This window comes from Lissotriton vulgaris, chromosome 1_1 (genome assembly GCF_964263255.1).
Source record: "Lissotriton vulgaris chromosome 1_1, aLisVul1.2, whole genome shotgun sequence".
In the NCBI taxonomy this organism is placed as follows: Eukaryota; Metazoa; Chordata; class Amphibia; order Caudata; family Salamandridae; genus Lissotriton; species Lissotriton vulgaris.
Genome location: NC_141685.1, coordinates 1,524,060,532 through 1,524,081,784, shown reverse-complemented (window position 1 = coordinate 1,524,081,784; position 21,253 = coordinate 1,524,060,532). Strand labels below are relative to the sequence as shown.

General features: G+C 40.5%; 1 protein-coding gene across 1 annotated transcript in view; it reads right to left on the bottom strand.

Annotated features, from left to right (window-relative positions):
• Positions 1 to 220: 220 nt before the first annotated feature.
• LOC147750766 (uncharacterized) overlaps positions 221 to 21,253 on the bottom strand; it is a 30,889-nt gene continuing 9,856 nt past the window's right edge. Inside the window, exons 7-10 of the mRNA XM_086936822.1 lie at positions 17,092 to 17,142; positions 16,461 to 16,484; positions 13,303 to 13,357; positions 221 to 433 (exon numbers count right to left, since the gene is read on the bottom strand). Of these exons, the coding sequence (XP_086792948.1) occupies positions 13,304 to 13,357; positions 16,461 to 16,484; positions 17,092 to 17,142 (129 nt within the window). The 3' untranslated portion in view covers positions 221 to 433; position 13,303. The remainder of the gene's footprint in view (positions 434 to 13,302; positions 13,358 to 16,460; positions 16,485 to 17,091; positions 17,143 to 21,253) is intronic.

Here is a 21,253-nt window from a genome sequence, read left to right as displayed (position 1 = left end):
CGAAATGCCTTATCCTATGTGAGTAAACTACACAATGTTAATTTTGTCTTGATGCGTTGACCTACCATGTAAAGTGCTCTGATACTCTTGGGTCCAGTAGCGCTATATAAAACCTTTTAAATAAATAAATAAAATAAAAATAAGATTCTCACTTCTTGTACACTATTTTATATAACCAAACTGTACAGCCTCCATGTTAAGAAAAAGAAACCACAATTGATTCCAGATTAGGCAATCTATGGTTACTTTATTGAAATCATTCAGAAAATGAAAACAGAAAAAGCCGAGCATTGAGATCATTATTTCTGAGTTAGTGCAATCTCAGGCAATATATTGCATTTCAAAAAATGGCAAGAGAGGCAAAGAGAATATTCCGAAAGTTGCGTTTCTGTAGAATCATTCTGCAAGAACATACATTGGGCCCACTGATCCTCTAAAAAAGAAATGGAAATGACAATAATTAGAAAGGCGTCTCTGGGAAGAAAGCTCTGAACAACATAGGCTGAAAATAATCGAAACAAAGATATAGCTTAGAGTTTATTGATTGTACTTTGTTACATATCAGGGCACTTAGCAATAGGATTGGTTTACCTGATTTGTGGGATAACCCTGAAGAAAGTTGCCCAGGGATGACTAAAGCAGAATCTATTATCCTTACAGATGTGCACTACTGTGGGAAGACTGATGGTAGAGTTCTTCCTAGTAAAAACTGAACCTAGAATGGAGGATTTTCTGGATGTAATCTATCCCCCACTTGCGAGTAAACTCTATATGCAGCTCAGGATTGGCAGTCTCCCACTTAGGGTATTTACCTCTAAATGGGCTAATACTGAGAATATTATGTGTCTGGCATGTAATTGCAAGCAAGAGGAGGTATTCCAGGTTTTGTTTTGTTTTTTTGCTCTGCTTACCAGGCAATAAGGAAATGCTGGTTGATCCCACTTTTTAGGAACCTCTCGGTTTCTATTTGGTGTGTGGCGTAGAAGGGAAAGTTTTTTATAATAACGGTATCTACTTATATATATTTTATTCTGTACATCTTGATAACTACCAAGGTTTAATGTATTTCTAGGTCTAATTTTACTGGATATACTATTTATTGCCTTATTCTTCTTGTGCTTGTATGTATCTATTTTATCTGCACTTTTATGGTCTGTCATGACCGAAATAAAGTAATCAATGATGAATGACTTTGTTATTCTGTGTAAAGGTCAAATATACATTTTGCTTTCTTATGTCAGCAGTGATCACAGCTCAAACTGGAATAATGCACCCTACTACACAACTGATTCATCATTTGGTAATAGGTTTGTGTATCAAGTACTTTTTTGAAGAATGCAATGTGAATTAACTATGAATTTGTGCAAGCACTGTTGAGTATGATGAGAAATGTTTTGAATCATAATTCATAGGTCATGAATCATATAATATATTCTAACATTAAAAATCTCTCAAATAATAATTCCATTACAATTAAAGATGAGCTATATCTTTCAATGGATTTACATTCCAATCCTTTATCAACCTAGTGAAAGAAATAATGTTGCAAATAAAACAGATAAAATAAATCATATGTTCTTATATAGCGCCTTTCACCATAAGGTCTCAAGGCGCTTGCTTTGGGAACACATCTTGGCCATTTCCCTGCAAGATTACCCCTACTGTGCATCCCCAAGGTGGAGACCAAGCAACCCATTGCAGTGGGGCCGTAGTGGAGATTAAGCAAGCTATTGCCCAGAGTTGCAGAGTGTGAACCCACGATTCAAGAAGGCACTGAGGCAAGAATTATCGAGTCCATGGACGTTTTGAGCTCACGGGCCTGCCGCGTCAGGGATTGAACCCTGGTCCCGGGTCTGACCTCTGCATCAGGTACTGCCTCCTCTAACCGGTGAGCCACACTTCTCCACACCGGTCAGCCACACTTCTCCACAATAATACACAGGTGATGTGCATTAAGGACCTACTTCAGAGATAATTCCCAGTATGGCAAAGAACATTAGACATGGAATAAAAATATGTCCAAAGTGATAACACTAAAAGGTATGAAACTATAGCTACTTCAGATCAGATCAGCAACATCTTTATTCAGATAGTCAAAAACCCATGACAAAAGATGAGTTAAAAATAATCTAATCATTAAAATTTCAGCAGGTCCATTTTAATCAGGGGGCATTGTGTGTCAGGCCCGAACAGCGTTCTAAGGAATGAGCCTACATGTACAAATGTCTCCAGATCCAGCATTTGAATTAAAAACTAAAAGCCTCCTAAAGCTCCGAATATTGTGTTTTTTAATGAGTGGAAGTAGAAAGTGCTTTGTTTATTGCACATATGATCGGTAGCCCAGGGGGAAACATAATGTATATTTTAACATGCCAAGCCTAAATCAAAACACAAACTTCGTTCCCACTGCCGCATCACTAAATAGAGACATTTAGAAGGAGTGTTAACTGCAACTGTACTCAAATAAACTGCCACAGATGACTTCGCCCCATTCTCATTCAGTCTCATTGTTCGCTGAATGTAAAAACTGGATTGTTCCACAAATATTTTGTCTCAAACTGCAATACTTTCAGTATCTGTATGAATATGATTCAGGCCACTCTTTCAAAGGGTAGACTCCACTCAAGCTCACCATGGGATTTGATGTCCACTTTCGCACCCAAGACAATCCTTCATATTATCTCTCGCTAGAGTGGCCTTTGGATTCTTCCTTACCATAACTACTTTTTTTGGGTGATTGTGCAAGTTTTAATTCATTTGATATCTCTAGCCCTTTAGTTTGACATTCCAATTGCTGTGCAACATCTAGCTCTAATCTACAATTTTTAAAAATACTTTAACAAAAATTATGGGTTTGCCTCAGCAGTTACCCTACTTTTGACTTGCTTCCTCTTTCTCACCCTCTCGTCCCAATTCCCCTTCTCTTTAATTGACATGCCTGGCATTCCCCCTTCTGTTGTTTATTTTTTCAAATCTATCAGTGAGGTGCTTCTTACACCCTTCTCTTAAATTATCTGTTAAGACCAAGTACTTACCTGTTCTATTTATTCCAACATTATCTACCTCCATATACACTTCTCTGTTTACTTTCAGCAGCTAAAACAACAGGTGATGGACAGAATGCAGAACAATGTCATACATTCACCCCAGTACAGAGATCTGGGCCGAAATCCATCGTTTTTTTGCTCACCATGCCTTTCCAGTTTGAACCCAGCCATATGCAAATCAGTCTTGACCCTGTGTCCCATGGGAACAGTCCAGCCCGAACTGCCAAGCCGGGTACTCCCTGGACTGGAAACAAGCATCCAAGGACCGGTTTGGGGCTTTCAGCCCTCATCAGCCTGGATAGCTTGTTTCCAGTGGCATGGAGAGCACGGGACTCACGTCTGAGCATACCCGTCCCACTCGGGGTGACAAAAGCAAAAACAACAGGTGATGGACAAAATGCAGAACAATGTCATACATTCCGGTCTAGGAAAGACATGGCTTGGCAGTTCAGGCTGGACTGTTCCCATGAGGCACAGGGTCAAGGCTGATTTGAATATGGCCATGTCTGACCTAGGGTGGTGTGGAATGCAAAATAACGATGGATTTAGGCCCAGATCTCTGTACTGGGATGAATGTATGACAGTGTTCTGCATTCTGTCCATCAATTGTTGTTTTTGCCGTTGTTTTTACTTTCAGCAGCTGCCAGTTTTGTTTCTCATTTTTGTACATTTTGATTCTTCCACATCTATCCAACCATTTACTGTCTAAGAAATTTCACTGTTGGGCAAACTTTATTTCCAAAGAAATTATTTGAGCTTATTTTATACTTCAAAATTCCTTGCTCAATATATTCCCTGTGGTACCTGCAAGATTTAGTTCAGTTCACTAAAACACTTGCAACTTAATTATCAAACAGCACACATAAAAGTATTGCATCGAAAAACCCAATATTGTTTAGTTATTCTAAAAGGTTGAATGGCCTCAACCTAAATAACAATAGTAGAACGTTTTAAAAGATGTGTTTTTTAAAAAAAACAAAAGGAAATATTTTTAGCTTCTGATTGTTTTTGTAATTAGCTGTGAGTATCCCTAAATGTCTGATATTATAGGCCATGTGATGCTTAATTTAGGAAAGATAAGGAAACGTCTCTTTTTTTTTTTTTTTTTTTTTTTAAACATTTTTATTGTTTGCAAGAAGTGACAATATTCATGACAATTCAATTCCATACTTAACATACAAATACAATTGCTATAAACAACAAATAAAATTGAAGAATGGAAACAATATACAGTAATCCGTAAATCAAGCTTCACATTGACTCTACTATTAAAGTAATAAACTACTAAAACGGAAAAACCAGACTAGGCCTAATCAAATCTCTTGACCATCAAAAAAATTCTTCCATATCTTTTCTTTCCTCCGAAAAGCTTTAGGACCTCTAAGCTTAGCTAAGGAAAACTCCATAGTTCTAATTTCATACACCAATGATAGCCAATCTGCAACCTTAGGGGGTTCTTTAGATATCCAGACCCTAGCTATAATTAATCTAGCACATGCTAGCAAAATCGTTGAAAGATCTTTGTTGGGACAGTTCCTATCTTGAATATCTAACAAAACCATTTGTGCCGTAAGATCCATTGAACTTATTTGATTAAATTGAAGATGGTAAGATATACGATTCCAAAAATTGGAAAGTGCGGGACAGGAGAATAACATATGTTCAATTCCAGCCGCGGCAGTATTACATTTAGCACACCTAGATTTATCTGTCAAAGAATTACCTTGTGCCCATCTGGATATTCTTTGTGGCGTATAATACAGTTCCTTGATTGTCCTATATAGTTGCATTTTCAAATTGGAAGAATGAACTATATCATTTAAATGGGTTAGGGCATTACCAATGTGGACTGAATTAATATTTTGATTTAATCTACGAGACCATTTGGCTGCGATTTGAGTTGTGTTTTCTCCCTTCTCCTTAATGAGCCATTGATATCCCCATTTAATTAATGATTTAGTTTTTTCTGAATAAATACCCTCAAGAATATCAGATTGTTTGACTTCCATTATTTTCAATTTGTTACAAAAAAAATCTCTAAGTTGTCTATATTTAAAGTGCATATCGTCCGTGAGCCCATTTGTGATTTTTAAATTCTCAAAATCCATCAAACCATTAATACCATACAGGTCTCCTAGTGTGTTTATATCATGTCTCATCCACCGATTACCCAAACCATCCGAAAAAATACCAGGAAGGCCAGGATTGTTCCATAATCTAAGCTCAGCGTTGTAAAATGAGCTATTACTAATATGCAGAATTTTGTCCCAAATTCTTATAGCATGCTTAGCAGTCTTAAATTTTACTCTTTTAAAGTAATTAGGGTCGTGGACGCGTAGTAGAAATTGGTTGGCATCGGCCCCCAGCATGTATTGATGAAAAAATAAAGATGGAGTGTTTTTTAATAAGCTCCTAATGCGCAAAAAAAAAGTAGCTAAAGTGTAAAGATTAAAATCCGGAAAGGTAAGTCCCCCTTTAGAGATAGGTAATGTCAGAAATTTTACCGCCCTTCGTGCCTTTTTATACCCCCAGATAAAGCTGCTACAGATGCCATCCAATTTCTTAAAAAAAAGCTTATTTGGTTGTAGCAGTATGGCTCTACACAAATAAAGTAGCTTAGGTAAGATTTTCATCTTAATCAGATTTAATCTCCCTAGCAAACTCAGAGGTATCTTATGCCATTTTTTAAAGCTCGCAGTTGTTTCTTTGAGAAATGACCCATAATTTATTTCAACAATTTTCTCCACTTTAGCCGTGAGCTTTATACCTAAATATACGGCTTCTTTGCAGGTTTTATAAGTACATGTAGCCGGAGTATAGTTGAGTATAATTTGGGTTTTATTAACATTTAATTTATACCCAGAGATTTTCCCATACTTATGTGCTTCCTCTATAATTGCAGGCATAGCTTTGCAAACATCCGATGTATATATTGCAATATCATCCGCGAAGGCAGTTAATTTAAGGGTTATGTCCCCATGTTGAGATGGTATTATATTGGTTTGGTCGTTTAAGGCATTTAAAAAGGGTTCTAGAGATAAAGCAAATAATAGTGGGGAAAGGGGGCATCCCTGTCTTGTACCTCTTGCAATCTTAAAATTATTAGAATCTGTACCTCCATAGCTGATCGCGGCCCGTGGTTCATCATAAATTGACTTAACCCAATCTAGATAAGAGCCATTTATACCCATTTTACTTAATACTGTCCACAGATAATCCCACCCCACTCGGTCAAATGCTTTTTCAGCATCTAACATTATCATACCGAGTGGGGTGTTAGTAGTTTCTGCTACATCCAAAGCGGTTATTGAGGTATTAACATGCAGAGTGGTATCTCTAACCATCACAAAGCCATGCTGTTGGGGATTAACAATGTCCGGCATATGGGGCGCTAGCCGATTAGCTAGGATTTTAGCAAAAATTTTCACATCGGAATTTAGTAGAGATATGGGCCGATACGAACCACACTCTTTTTCTGGTTTCCCCTTTTTCAGAAAAAATATGATTTTAGTGAGTTTCCATGAGGAAGGTGCTTGTTTAGAAACAATAATTGAATTAATGACTTTTTGTAGTAATGGAGCCAACTCTTGATAACAAAGTTTATAAAATTCTCCTGGTATACAATCTTCACCGACCGCCTTACCTAATGGTAGATGGTCGATAGCCAATTTAATCTCCTCAGTAGTAATATTAGAATTTAGTTGTTGGATTACCTCATGGTTAAGTGCTCGCGATGGGCCTAGATGTTGATCAAGATATTTTTCAATCTCTGTTTTACTCGGCAACTCCTCTGGGGTATATAAATGTTGGTAAAATTTAACAAATTGATTTAAAATTTGATCCTCTTGCCCATATATCACTGAATCTGATCCAATTATTTCCTTTATTCTAGTTTTCGCTTTTCTATCTGCAGTTTTAAAGGCTAATATTTTTCCGATGCAGTCGCCGCCTTCGTATTGATCTAATTTGTATTTATGTAATTTAACTGCATATCTTTCTCTTAGCGTTTTCCTAAGTCCAGCTTGTAGTTCCCCCAATTGTGTTCTAAGCAAATCAATATTATTTTTTGATTGTAATGTTGCTTCAGCCAGTTGTGTTTCCAGATCTGATAATTTAGATGTCATATCCTTGTTCTTATTATGGTTTTCTGCATTAAGCCTATATACATACTGTTGGACACACCCTCTAATGCTACACTTGCAAGTGTCCCATACCGTATTGATGCTAGCTGAGTTAACATTTAGCACAATAAATTCCTGTATATGTTTTTTAATTAATGAAATAAATGTTGGGTCAACCAATAAGTGTCTAGGAAAAGTGAACTTTCGTAATTTTACATTTTGATTTTCAATATTGATTTCCAAAAGAAGAGGATTATGATCTGATGTAACTTTGGGACAAATTTCAATCATGCAGTTTTCTAGGATTCGTTCAGAGGCCCATACCATATCAATCCTAGAACATGATCTATGCGGGGCAGAATAATAAGTAAAACCTGGCACCTTTGGATGTTTGGACCGCCATAAGTCTCTAATATTGTTTAGTCTTGCAAGTTCTAAAATTGCAGCTCTTACTTTGTACATTCTTTTAGAGTTCATTGGCCCCGTAGAATCTATTTTATAATTCATAACACAATTAAAGTCTCCAGCAATAATAATTTCCCCTTCCCATTCTAGTAGTTCTAAACTTAGATCTTCATAGATTTTAGGTTTATCAATATTTGGGCCGTATACCACACAGAATACTAGTTTAGCCTTAGCACCTTGAATCTGTGCTATTGCCCATCTACCTCTATTATCTGTGGCAGTTTTCATTGTCTCTAATTGAAGTGTTCTTTGTTTTAAATTAGCAACCCCCCTTATAGTCTCATTAAACGAGGTACAAGTAACCAATTCGTAGCCTAGTTGGGTTAGCAACTTTCTATCTTGGTATTTTATATGAGTTTCTGTCAGTAGCACTATGTTGGGGTTATACATTTTAATCTCTTCTTGTACTAGGTTTCTTTTACTTTTATTGTTTAGGCCATCTACATTCCAACATAAAATTCTTAACTTAAGCATTTATTTGATATTGGTCTTATACATATTGTTCTCCTGTTCCCCCATGTATTTTACCTTCGTTAGAATTTCATTCCTACTTTTCTTGAAAAGAAATAAAGCGTCAAATCTTGCAAACACAGTTTTCACTTCTATCACCACCCCCCACCCACGACTCCCGTTGCCACCCTTGCCCTTGTGGCAACCCCACCCCCTCCCTTGCAGCGACCCGTTTCTTGGGGGGGAGCTCCCCTCTAGCATTGCTGCCGCTGGAGTGGCAGCTCTGTGAAGAAGCATGCATGAGTGGCTGCTCAAACCATGGTTGATTCATGCCTTATTGTATCTATATTTAGCTCAAACTCAAAATAACACACAAACCAAAGGATAGAGAAAAAAAAAAGAAAGAAGATAAAGGATATAAACATATGGCTGTATCTAACCTGCCCTTTTAACCTTTAACAAAAAAGTGTAGCACTAATTTTCTTTTCTTTTTCTTTTTGGTTTCTTTTTTCATTATCACATGAGAATTTTTCCAAACATTGTTCCGCAGATAGGGGATCAGTGAAAAAGGCCACTTGCCCATCCCGAATGACCTTAAGACGAGCAGGCTCTTGAAGGTAGGCCAAACATCCTAGATTTTTAAAGGCATCAATTAGCTTCCGAAGTTCCCACCGTTTATCCATAGTTGCCTTAGTTAAGTCTGACTTCACAAAAAAAGTGAAATTATCAACGGTTACCGCATTGTTTGGTTTTGCTTTTAGTGCTACTGCTTGTCGCAAAAGAAAATTGCCAAAATAAATCAAAAAAGGTCTTGGAAATTTGCTATTAGTGTTCCTTTGAACTAACGGAAGTCTATGTACTCTCTGGAGTTGGGAGTCCCAATCCCAATCCGCGAGATCCACGAAGGCCCTTTGGAAAAGTTTAACCACAAAAGATCAGACCCCTCAATACCTTCCGGTATACCGAATAATCTAAGATTTTGTCTTCGGGCCCTATTTTCCAAGTCTTCCACTTTCGCTTCCAGAAGGGACACTCTAGAAGTATTCTGTTTGATAGTTGATGTGGGCGAGTCAAGATGGCGGGTTGAACGCCGCCGAGTGGAGACGCTGCATGTGGGGTCCGCTACTGATAATTGCGTTTACGCTGCCCTAATGCTTGATATCTACACACTGGCACTCTAAAAGGAGAAAGGAGAAAGGAGAAAGAAAGTTTAACGTTTAACGTATTCTGTGCAAAATTGGCACCTACCGAGAGGAGCGAGAGGAACAGTTGGAGACCGGAGCTTGGCGGGATCGATGCTGTGGAAGGTGCTGCAGCACGGCAGGAGCTTGCTTCGCTCCTGGAGCCGAGCAGCGAGCTTCGCTCGCGCTACGCCGCCCTCTATCTTTTCGGCAGGCTGGGCGTTCCCAGCCTTGACTCGGCAGGGCACACACCTGAGGGCTTTCCCAGGAACACGGCGAAGGCTGCAAAGGCTGCAGAGGCTGACAGAAGCGGCGGAAACGGCAGAAACGGTGGCGGTGTACGAGTCGATGTCCTCACGCCAGACCAGATCCAGGAAGACCGCTCTGACACTAAAAAAAGCACCCACAGGTACTATGACTGCGGTGGCTGTAGGGGTAACGGTGGTAGGCTCTTTGGGGGATAAGAGTGAGACACTACAAGCATCTTCAAATGGGACTAGTAACTCTGCTAAACTCAAGCACAACTCTGATTGCTCAAAAACTTTGAATGTCCATGGTGCTAATAACGTAGAAGGTGATGTCGGTAAGAGTTCGTGCCCGGGGATGCTATTTGATTCTACCACAGCCACAAAGGAAAACATCAGTGGCGAGTTAAATGTGGATTTAAGATTAACAGAGACGCTGCCTGCCGGCAAACAAAAGAAGAATGAGAATGGCAAAGGTGATAAAAATAGGGATAAAAATGATGAGATACATGCCAGAAATAAAGAACTTGCTGCACCCATAGGGTCCTCAGAATCATGTAACAAATCTGTAGAGGCTCAGGCAGTGAAGAGTACCCAGGAAGTTATTCAGGATAATGGGCTTGCTACTGAGAGACGCGGTGGTAAGAAAGGATCGGATAAACTACCCATCGATAAGGGGCCAACAAACTCAGTAATTAAGGAAACCAGTGAAATAAAACTGGTCAAGATAAGTGAAACTGCAAATAATATAGAGACTGATTTAACTAATATACCACTACATACGGTACAAGATCAACCGGGAGGCTCTGAGCACCTTAACGTTAACAATAAGACATTTGTAAAGACTGACAAGCTTAAATCAAAAGAGAAAGAGAAGGAGAAAGAGAAAGAGGGTGTGATTGATTTAGCTCATGAATCTGGGACTAAATCAGATGAAGACTCAAATGTTGACTATGAGGAAATTTCGGAACCAGAAGAAGAAGGGCTCAATGAGGTTCCCAAAGCGATAACTAATAAAAAACTGGTGCCAAGGAAAGCTAAGAGAAAGGTCAAGACGAAACAAAAAATCCTCCTATTAAAAGCAACAGGTAAAGAAATGGTAGAAAATAAAAGAAGTCGATTAATAGATGACAGCCCTTTGAGAAGGTGGATAGAAGCTAAAGGCGGAGTTAAGAATATGGCTTTAAGACTTTCGGGGGCCAGTCCTGATGAGCTGAATGGGCAGTTGAGTAAAATTTCAAGAGGACAATTTAAGTAATGATATAAGCTTAAATTTGGACAGACCTATGGATCCACTAACCGATTCTAGCTTAAATGTACTCCCTTTGAATCAAGAGGTATCTAGTAACACGATCATAGTCTCTGAAGAAGAGAATGGTGACTTAAATGTCATGATACACTCAGGGACTCCAAGAGTTTCTCCTACTTCTACTGGTACTTCAGATATCTTTCTGTCTCATACCATACAAAATGAGGTTGGGAAATCAAGTGAGGAACAAACTCTCGAACTTTCAATTCTTAATAGTGATGAGACAAACGAAGCCAATGAAACTATATTATCCAACTTGAGGAAAACTCAGACACAACTAGATCATCTAGATCAGATGTTAATCCAGGAGAAGTAGTGGAACCCGATTCTTTGGTTGACGTGTCGGCAGATACAAATCCAAATCTGCAAGAAACAATATCTGTTTTGTCGATAGTACAAGCTAGAAACTCCTCTCCGCCAAGTACTTCTGACACTTCAAATCTTACACCACCGAAAGTTATATCAATGGAGGCAATTATGCAGACCCTGTTAGATCAGAGGGTGGAGATTCAACAGCAATACCTCCAATTAAGAGAGGATAATACTAAAATACAAGGAACCATGAGGGATATCTGCCAAAATTTAGGAGGAATAACTAAAGAAATAGAAGATATTAAAACACGAATAGTGGAGGTGGAGGAAGATGTTAACCAAGCCACATCACTTATCAGATAAGGAAACGTCTCAAATGATTAATATCACCAGGGGACATTGGTCCACATGTTTAAAAAGCAGTAAATGCAGGATTGATTCCCCAGATCACTCTCAGATTTTGAAGTATCAGGCACATCTTTGAATATCAGACATGGTGATTGGTGGAACTCATGTATGGCCTAAATATAAATGCACATTGTGCATTCAGAACCAGGCACCAGATAATTGCTTATTTGTAAAAAGATAAGTGTGCCAACCAAGCTGCCAATGATATTAACAACACAATTACTAACCGTCACACTCCTACAAGTGTGAAAATTCAGTCTACGTCAGGCTTCCAGAACTATAAGAATGGCTTGGGCAGCGGGTAATAGTAATTTTTTAATGTATATTGAATTCATAATTACCTGTTGTTGTGGTCATCTCTAAATTAACCAGACAGCGCCACCTTGTGCAGACAGTGGGCCAAATGTACAAGCATTAGGAATGCCAATTTCCTAATCGCTATTCTCTCTGAACTGTAATTATGAAACCAGTATTCCTAATGTATGAAACTCACTGAGTTTCTTTTAGGGATTGCTGGTGGGTCGTGAATAGACCAACCTCATGAATATTAATGGAATAATCTCACGTTTTTGGAGAGAGTGATAAAACCCACCGTATTTCCTAATCCTAGGTTAAGTATGTTGCATAAAATACCACTGATGAATTTTGTTTTAGATTTAGCATTACAACCAATAAATTGTAAGATTTCTCAATACCATCCCTTATCTTGCAAAACTACTTACTAATTACGTTTTAGGTTTCCTCTATGTAGTTTACTCAACCTGCCACTCAAATGAGTTTGGAAATGACCTCCCATGAATTGTTGCACATTTTGTGGCTCTATCTAAGTGGACAAATTGAGAGGGGCAAGATACAAACCCTATCTCAGATCCAAAGTGGTGCAGTTCAATAATACACTCCCCCACAACCCCACCCTCCCCCAATGATGGTCTGTCCAAGTGGGTCCGAACATTAGAAGCGAAGAGCTTGCCTCTGCACCACAAACTTTGCTGCCCCCCTTTTTAAAGTGTCTGAGGGCTCCACAGGAGTTCTGTATGCAATATGCAATGGCACCCAGCCTCGTGGGTCGATTGAAGCTAAAGTTGAGTGCAGAAAACACAGAGCAATGGATCACCCCAGTACTCCCATGAGCCATGCAGAGCACTGCGCTTTTGTAGCAGCAGAATTTTCATATTGTTGTGAGCCGCTGTAAAAGGCAGCAATGTCAAGGGATTGCTTCAGTGCACATGCCTCTTTTGCACTGGCTGCACATTACTTCATAGAGACCCGAGGCTTGAAGGTCCTTATTCTGAGCTTCCAGTTCTTGGAGACATTGACACTGTGCACATTATAATTAAAGGCAATTTCAGATGCCTCGAAGAGCTTTCTAGATCCCATTGGCAGCCTAATACACATGGTCTAAGGATACTTGATCCATGTGCTAAATGGTTCATGTCACCTAGTTTAAGTGAAAGAATATCCACAAATATACACCCATGGAGAATCACAGGGCCTGTCGAATTTCATATACTGCCTCACAGTCACGGTAAAGCTGAAGCAGGTAATGCAATGTCACATGGAAAGACTGTGGACATTTCCATACCGTTCACACATGTTATTAATGTACTGGTCTATCAACATTCTAACATGATTTACAAGCAGAAGCGTTTTCAAGAGCAGAATCAATCGTCAATACCAAGGTGGCCTGGGCGTCTGTGAGTCAGAACAGCCCCTTGATGTCACTGCTCAGTTTACTGTAAAACGGAGTTTGAAATATCTGTTTACCTTATAACGCAAGTCCTGGTACTTTGACTGGAAGATTTAGTTTTTCTAGCAAGTCCTTGAAAAGGGAAGAAAGAAGGATCTTTTCAAATGAAAATGTATCATAAAATAAATTGTGATACAAAAAGTTTGAGAATTTCACAGTTTGCTATTATAATCTTTGCACCATGCATCACAAACACATTGCAATTCCTATGTAGAACAAAATAATATTAAAGTCGTTTATGACTGTCATATTAGTAGTCAGCAACTCCGAATGCATCTGGACGTTGCATACAGTAAACACTGAGAAGAGAGGAGAAAGAGGAGGCGCTCCCCCCAAAAGTCCGGATTTCGTATCATGTCGTCTGATTGTGGTTTTGCCACTTTCAAGAGTTCAGTGAACACCCCCGTGAGACTTGAGGGGCACTCACCAATGAATGAGGCCTCAACGCTTTCAGTCAGGATTTAACATCTATCGCTTCCATCGAGCTCCTCTCCCTGAGAACATACACATTCCATCAAGAAAATAGTACCCTGCTTGCTACAGCCCCAACTCTGCACACTACGGACATGAGGGACAGACTGTCTATAGTATGACATAAAATGTGTCTTCATGTGAACAGGAAATGCTTCCAAGGCAAGTAATCTTGGTGTGAGCAGTGTACACCGTTTGCTGTACCGGAACAGCTCCATGCTGTAATTACAAGAATGAACGTAGAATCAAGAGGTAAACAAAAAAAGCCTGGAATTGCCAATTTAATTTACTAAATTGTTGACTCAGTAGCAAATGTTTGAACTCTACCTCTTGCAAGCAGTTCTCTTTCACGTTCACCTATGTCATATCTTCTTTTCACATCCCATTATTACATTTTAATATTAGTGGAATAGGTTTATAATTTAACCCTGGTTGAATTTTAAAGTTATGTGTACTTTCCCAGAGTGGTTCTATTTTCACGGAATTTTCATGTGACAACATTGAAAATGAGACTAGACATATTGCTTCTACTTTCTTGAGCCCTGTTTATTTGTGTAAATCATTGAACCTTTTCCTTCAAGCACCCATTCCCAGTGCAGCCAGGGAAGTGTGAAGAACATGAATCGAACATACAACATAGTCCCAAGTCAACACACACAATTGCAATTTCCTGCGACTGATTGTGGAGGTGCAGTGTGACACCTAATGGAAGTTTGATTCTATGAATCACTGGAAGTCACTGTAACATTTTTGAGTTACTAACCTCTGCCATAAGCTTTCTTGGTGCCATAGACCTCTTGACAAAGGCATTTGTCACTTTCAACCAATATCAGATGCTAAATTGCGGGATCAATATTACAAAAGATGTGCCTCCTGTACAATACACACTCAGGGGCTGATTTACTAGAGGCCTGTGCCACTGGAGCGTCGCTTTTTATGACGCTCCGGTGACGCAGGCCTCTCAGTCATATCCATGAGACGATGCAAAGCCACCCTCTGTGGCTTTGCATGGCCCTATAGATATGGAGTAAGGCAAGGCAGGGCAAAGCTCTGCGTTGCAATACTCTGCGTCAAGGAGGACTTCCCTGGGCATTGCAGGGGGCGTTCTCATGTTGCAACCATGGATTTTGACGCTGCCCTAGATTTTCGAAATCACATAAACCTGAGGCAGCATCAAAACCTTACGCCTCCCCAGAGCAGGCATAACGAGGAGAAATGTTTTCCTTCCTCCCAGTTTTTCCCGCTTTCCATGCGTGCTGCATTCTACAGCACACATCGAAGGAGGACAACGACTCCATTGATTGTTTCCAGCACATAAACAATCATTCCTACAATGCACCATGTTACAAAAGTGCCTGCCTTGGCACAAGGTAGCCAAAGCGGCACCAGTGCAGTGGGAAAGGAAAGGAAGGCACCGTATATCATTAATATGGCTATTTCTGCCCTTTCCTTTTGATGCAGGGCAGCACAGTAAAGTGAATTACTGCACTGCCCTGCGTCAAAAACCTGTAAATGAGGCCCTGAGTGTTTACCATGTGGAGGACTCCAACTTCATGTTATGCAAGGATCCAGGGTACCGCTCTGTTTTACTGCATTCAGGGCAACTGAGGTTAAGGATATTGTATGTGCTCTCAAAGGATGACTTTCAGAGGGAGCATTGAAACTTCCTGGGACCAACCATCGCAAACTCCAGTGCGAGCAGCTTCCTTATCACATGCCATGCCCACCGGACAAAGAGTGGCCAGAGGAGCACTCGTGCCCAGTGCTTTGAAGATTGGCGAAGTACTTGGTATCTCTGATGGGGGTACAGTCTGACGCAACAAACACCCTCAAGATGTAAGGGCAACGGTGTTGTACATTCTTACATTGCTTCTTAGCTTCCTTAGTCCTTTCTCTGTGTTTCTGTCTTCTTGTTGGGGATTCTACTACTGGCAGTTGGTCTGGTCAGCTGTGGGGAATTACTGCTCTGTGTCTTAACTTATCTTAACTTATTCTTAATAACTTAATAAATACATCCTAACTACAAGAAGACGTGTCCTGCTGCCTACTTCATTCTATTTACAACAAACGGCCAGCATCATCTGGCAGAGGAGGGGTTGAATCAACTGCACATACAAGGCTGTGTGTGTGCTTAGGGGTATGTGCTGTAGTTATTGCAAACCAAGGCAAGACTTGGACAGGCTACAAAACATTCACATGCCCAAATCTCAACCTTGGACATGGACAATGTGCTTTAATAGTGCCCCCTCTTGCTGCTTCTAGTGAGTTTTAGTGCAGAGACAGGTGATGATGACATAAACCTCATCGATGTTTTAACGTTTAGGAATAATAAAGTCTAACTCCTACAAGGTGCTCACTCTCTGGTGATACACTTGTCATAAAGTTATATGTTCAGAATGTGGAGTTATCAAAAGCCCATGTTTAAAGACTCAACCTGATTCACAAATGCATTCATAACATTGAACTTGAAATGTGGTGGTAGTGTTACTGAACGCCACACTAAAAAGATAGCTGATTTTTCAAACTATCATGAGCTTCTTATGAGACGGGACTAAAATATCTTCACTACCCAACAAACACATAACAAAGTTCTTGCAGTGAAGAGAAATTCATCTGCTACCTTCCGAATATGAAAAAATGACAAAAATAAACAGCTCCCCTTGGGTTGAGGGGATATTAACAAGAAGAGCTGTTTTGAACTTACCGCAAGTTTTAACAGAAGGTCACCCTAGGGGACGAAAACATAGATGTGACTTTAGTGTAAATCTTTTGAAGATAAAAAACATAATTTAGAACCAAAAATACAATTTTCAAGCGCTGGAGTCAATTACACAAAGATAAATTAATTCAAGTATAAGCAGTAAGGAGAAAAAGGTTGGACGTGGGCAAAATGAAAGAGGAAGTAGAAAACTTGGAGAAAGCAAGAAAACATAGGCACTCCATTGAAGCATTTAAATGAAAGAAAAACTAGTTCTGCAAGCATTGTCAGCAGTGGAAGACTGCACGCCAACCAAATCAGGACACTGAGAAACTGAAATGTTACTTAGCAGGAAAAGAACACAGAGGAAAGCCATTGAATCAAGAAGAGACAACTGAGATAGACAACAAAGTCACCCATCATGAGCAAAGGGCAAACCCCAAACCTACTATATTTATATTGGAAGCAATACACCTGGTAAAAGCTAAAGTTGCCTGTATCTGAGATCTAAAAAAAAACACATAGAATTGGATCTTCAAAGAGGAGAAGTCATGGGATTTTTGCTCTTGGGATTTGAAGAACGAGGCTCTGAAGCCCTAGAAAGCCACTTTGAGATACATAACAATGAATCACTTACCACGGCCTTACATGTCAGTTCGAATGCTAGTTTTTCAGCACCAAGGGAAATCTAAGACAATTGAGAAGTAATATAGTAAAATATCATATTTTCAAACAGAACGGTTGACAAAAGTACTAGTGACCAAAAATTGTCACACAATGTTATAATTTAAAATACTTCTTTTCATAACGTATTTTTATTTGCAGGTATACTCATACAGAAGAAATTAGTGCTTCCTTTTTAGGTCTTGTCTGGGACAGTGCATGCACTGTCGCTTGAATGACATTTTGTTAGTTTGCAGAGGACTTAGAGCCCACTCATTGTGTACCATGGTAAATGGATCTTCGTCCTTCTACCCCCTTCCCCTCCATGACTTTGCATCCGCCCTCCCATCTTTGTCGATGCTTGGTTAATGTGTTGTTCACAAATATGTGCATTTTCTAGCTGGGCCTTTGTCATGCTTCAGGCCAGATGAAGCTCTAATACTTAGCATGATCCTGGGACCCATGCACAGCGAGTCCATGTCACTTAAGGAAACTCTTTGGGACAGTGGTGATTGGATGTGCCTGTGTAATTATGTAGTGTTCTGATTGCTTCCGGAACTCTAACCCTTACCCATAAAATCCACTTGAGACCGGCAGCTCCAGGAGCAGACCAGGCCTAGTAAGATTGCTTAAGGCCTGCAGCATGTAAGTAGTGAAATACAGTCATAACTGAGGTCCAGATGGCGACTCACACCCACTGCCCTTGGTATGTGCCACTGCACCTCCTGCATTATTGATAGCTATGCTCCTGAAACAGATACACTTCTGATTCAGGGTCCATCTTAATCCATTGGAAGCACATAAATCAGATCTGTGTAGCCCATAGTGCTTTATTCAAAACCAACTGTACTACATACTGAGAACTTATAACATCGTATTTTAGTGTCTACCAGACCTGATTGAGCATCGAGGTACTGCATAAGATCACACATTTTGAACCCGGTAGATGCCATCAAGCAACAAGTTCTACTAATTTTAGCTCTAGCTGTGCAGAGTTGTATGTGTGAGTGGAAAACACAGGTCTTTTGCAAGCATCTACTCTTCATATGCCAGTACACTGAGATCTGTTCTAAAATAAAAAGTCTGAGGTTAGGCAGGGATGGACCCTTCACGCCTGAGCAGTGAGCTCCAGATGCTTGGCATGTGACTCGTTCGGCTGAGGCATCTGTGTTCTGCCCGTGCATGTGTTTTTTGTTTCCCTTTGATCACTTTTCACAGAGCCCAGGAGGAGGAAGTGGGGCTGGAAGGTATTTGATTATTTCACACTAGTTTCCCAGTATTGCCCACCGTCTGTTGCCAATTTTCTTATCCAGCCCCTTTCATCCAACCTCTGTTGTCCATGTTTCCCCACCTCCTCCCACCCGCTGTTGTCTGTGTTTCCCCATGCTCTCCCTCCCCTGCTTTGTTGGCAGCTTACTGCCCCAGCCCTTTCCACCCATTCTCCATTGTGTGTGCTGTTCCCCATTGTCTCTTGTGAGTCCTCTCCCCTACCATTGTCCTTCTCCCCCGCCCTCCTTCCGTCTGTGTTCTCCTAACCAATCAACCTACTCTCCCATTGTTTTTATTTAGTATAAAAGTGCATTAGCTCTGGCGTGTCATTGCACATTTCTTTCTAAACAGCCCTGATGTTGTATAGGATGGCTAAAAATCATTACTAAAGGCAATAGCTCGAATAGGTGAGACTTACTGGCTTTGCCAATGCATGTTCTGCTATGTGTAAGGTAAGGAAACAGACTTTCTGGAATCTTGATCCCCACTTTCTGTCCCAATTTCTGCCCTGTATGGTACCCAGTTTATGTAAGACAGAGTGTCCATTAAGGGCTGCAGCACTGGTTGAAACCCCTTGTTTGTGACAAAGCACAAAATGGCTCCCGGCCGGCCATTGCAGACTGGAAGGGCAGTGGGAAAACTGCTAGTCCGACTTTCAAACCAATGGAAAAAACCCTGACTTTCCTTAACAATAAATGGAAGTCTCCCCTAAGGAAGGCCTACCGAGCCCTAAGGCTGGGAGCTGAATATTATTAGGATAGGTATTTTTACATATATGTCCTAGCAGCATCACTTAAAAATTGTTGTTTTGCTGACGAAAAGTTAGTGCCCCATTGGCTAACACAGTGTTATTAGCTGAATTCTCAGGACTACTGAGATGAGTACTGTAAGGTGCCAAATTAATGTTGGCATTAAACCCAACTTGATGCTCTAGTAAAATGTAGTGTTACTATTAAAGAAATGCAACTTTTAAAAAGTTGCCACTCTGTGACCCAGTTTGATCAGTCACATGGTCACTGACCACCAGATAGCTTTCTGCCTACCTGGGCAGTAGTGTGAACAACTCCTAGGCTTCGGAACAATAGCAGTCTGCCTCAGGGCGAGGTGCCACCTCACCTTCACAGAAGTCATTCAAGACGTTAGCCCAAAAGGAAAGCTTTAAAGACGAAGCCGCCTTTGGTGGGCAAATGGTGATTCACACTCCTGGGGGGCTGCCCTTTCTTTAGGTAGACAGGCTGGTGATGGGGACAGAAAGGGAAGACCAGTGCCCTAACTGGTTTTGCCATGTGCGTGTAGCTCACAGGTAGGCATACCTCTAGGGTGGGCTACCAAGCTCCTCACATCCGAGGAAGGGTCCAGACATCTTGAGATTGGGTAGAATAGTGCTATCTGGGAATGCTAGATGTTATACATAGATCTAACGTTGTCACCAAGAAGGAGGGGACCTGGTAGTCCTTTGGCTAGTGACAACATCATCCCCCTAGGGAACTTTCTGGGAATAAATATGGCACCCTGGCATCCTGAACCAGAGATTGCATCAGAACTGGAGAATAGACTGAAGTACTGCCATGCTGACCTTTGTACTTGGCAAAGAGATGCTGCGCCATCTGCTGGACTGCACCTGCCACGTCTTGGGCTAGTGAAGAGAGAACTGTGCCTCTGGTTCCTCGCTCAGGAAAATGTTGCTCCAGCCCAAAGAAGTGACTTCAATGGTCAGTCAGATGACTTCCTGGAACCAACACCAGGCACATGAACAGCTGAAGTAGGCCAACTCTGCAAGTCAATACCCACTTTAGGAGAATACCCAGAGTCCGCTGGTGGGGAACCCAAGAGACCAATCCACAATGGTCAAAAGTTGCAACAGAGTCAACTGGACGCAGGAGTATCATCTGAGTCCAGGTTGATCACCCAAGAGGGGCACCAGCCTCTGCCAAAGCATACTGCTGGGACTGAGATGGACAGAAAACAGTAGCCCAGCCACAGTTGCCCTTCTGTGGTTGCAAATAGAACTTTGAGGAACCCTAATTTCTGTGGCTAAAGTCACCTCATCTGGCACGTGGACTGAGGAGTAACCACAAAGGCACCCTCATAGACCGCACAGCACCCGGAGCATCTTTGAGCATCTTCCATCTCATGATTTCGCAACCTCAGGACCACTCTGTTGAAGTCTATGGCGGTCATGCTGTAAAGTTTGGAACTGGACCGAAAAAGCTTATGTGTCCAAGTAACTGGTTACTGACCACCTAGACCTTATCCTTGTCGGATTTTGTCACCTAAGCCGCGTCAGAATAGTCAAACTCAACTCTTACAAACTTTACAAAAGTTTACAAATTTTACAGTTACCAATGCTTCTTTGTGGTAAAAATAAGATTTAAGGTTTCTTAAAAAATCTGTATTTCCAGAACCATGTAGTTGATTTCCTCATTTTGCTCTATTAAAATGTCTTTAACAATACTCCATTTTTATAAATTGCTGTCAGATTTGTTTCATGTCAAGTGGCCTTTTAATTTCATTGTTTGGAACTGTTAGATGCTTTACTCTAGTTCCTTTGTGGAAAGCTTGATGTTCGAGGCCATACCTACCCAGGGTTGAGCCTAAGGTTTTACAAATGAGTGTGACTGGACCCATGACAGTTTTTTTGAGTACTATATTCTATAGTAAGGCCGCACAGCCGTACCATATAATACACCCAGATGAGTCACAGTATCAAACATATATGTGCACAGATAAAACAATATTTTAATTCAGCTTTAGTTTCAAATACTTTAACAAGAATGCCATAAACATAGCCCTCATCTCACAGTTTTTCCCTTTTACAGGAAAGTACATGTATACACCCAAAGCTCATGCACATGTAAGGGCGTGTC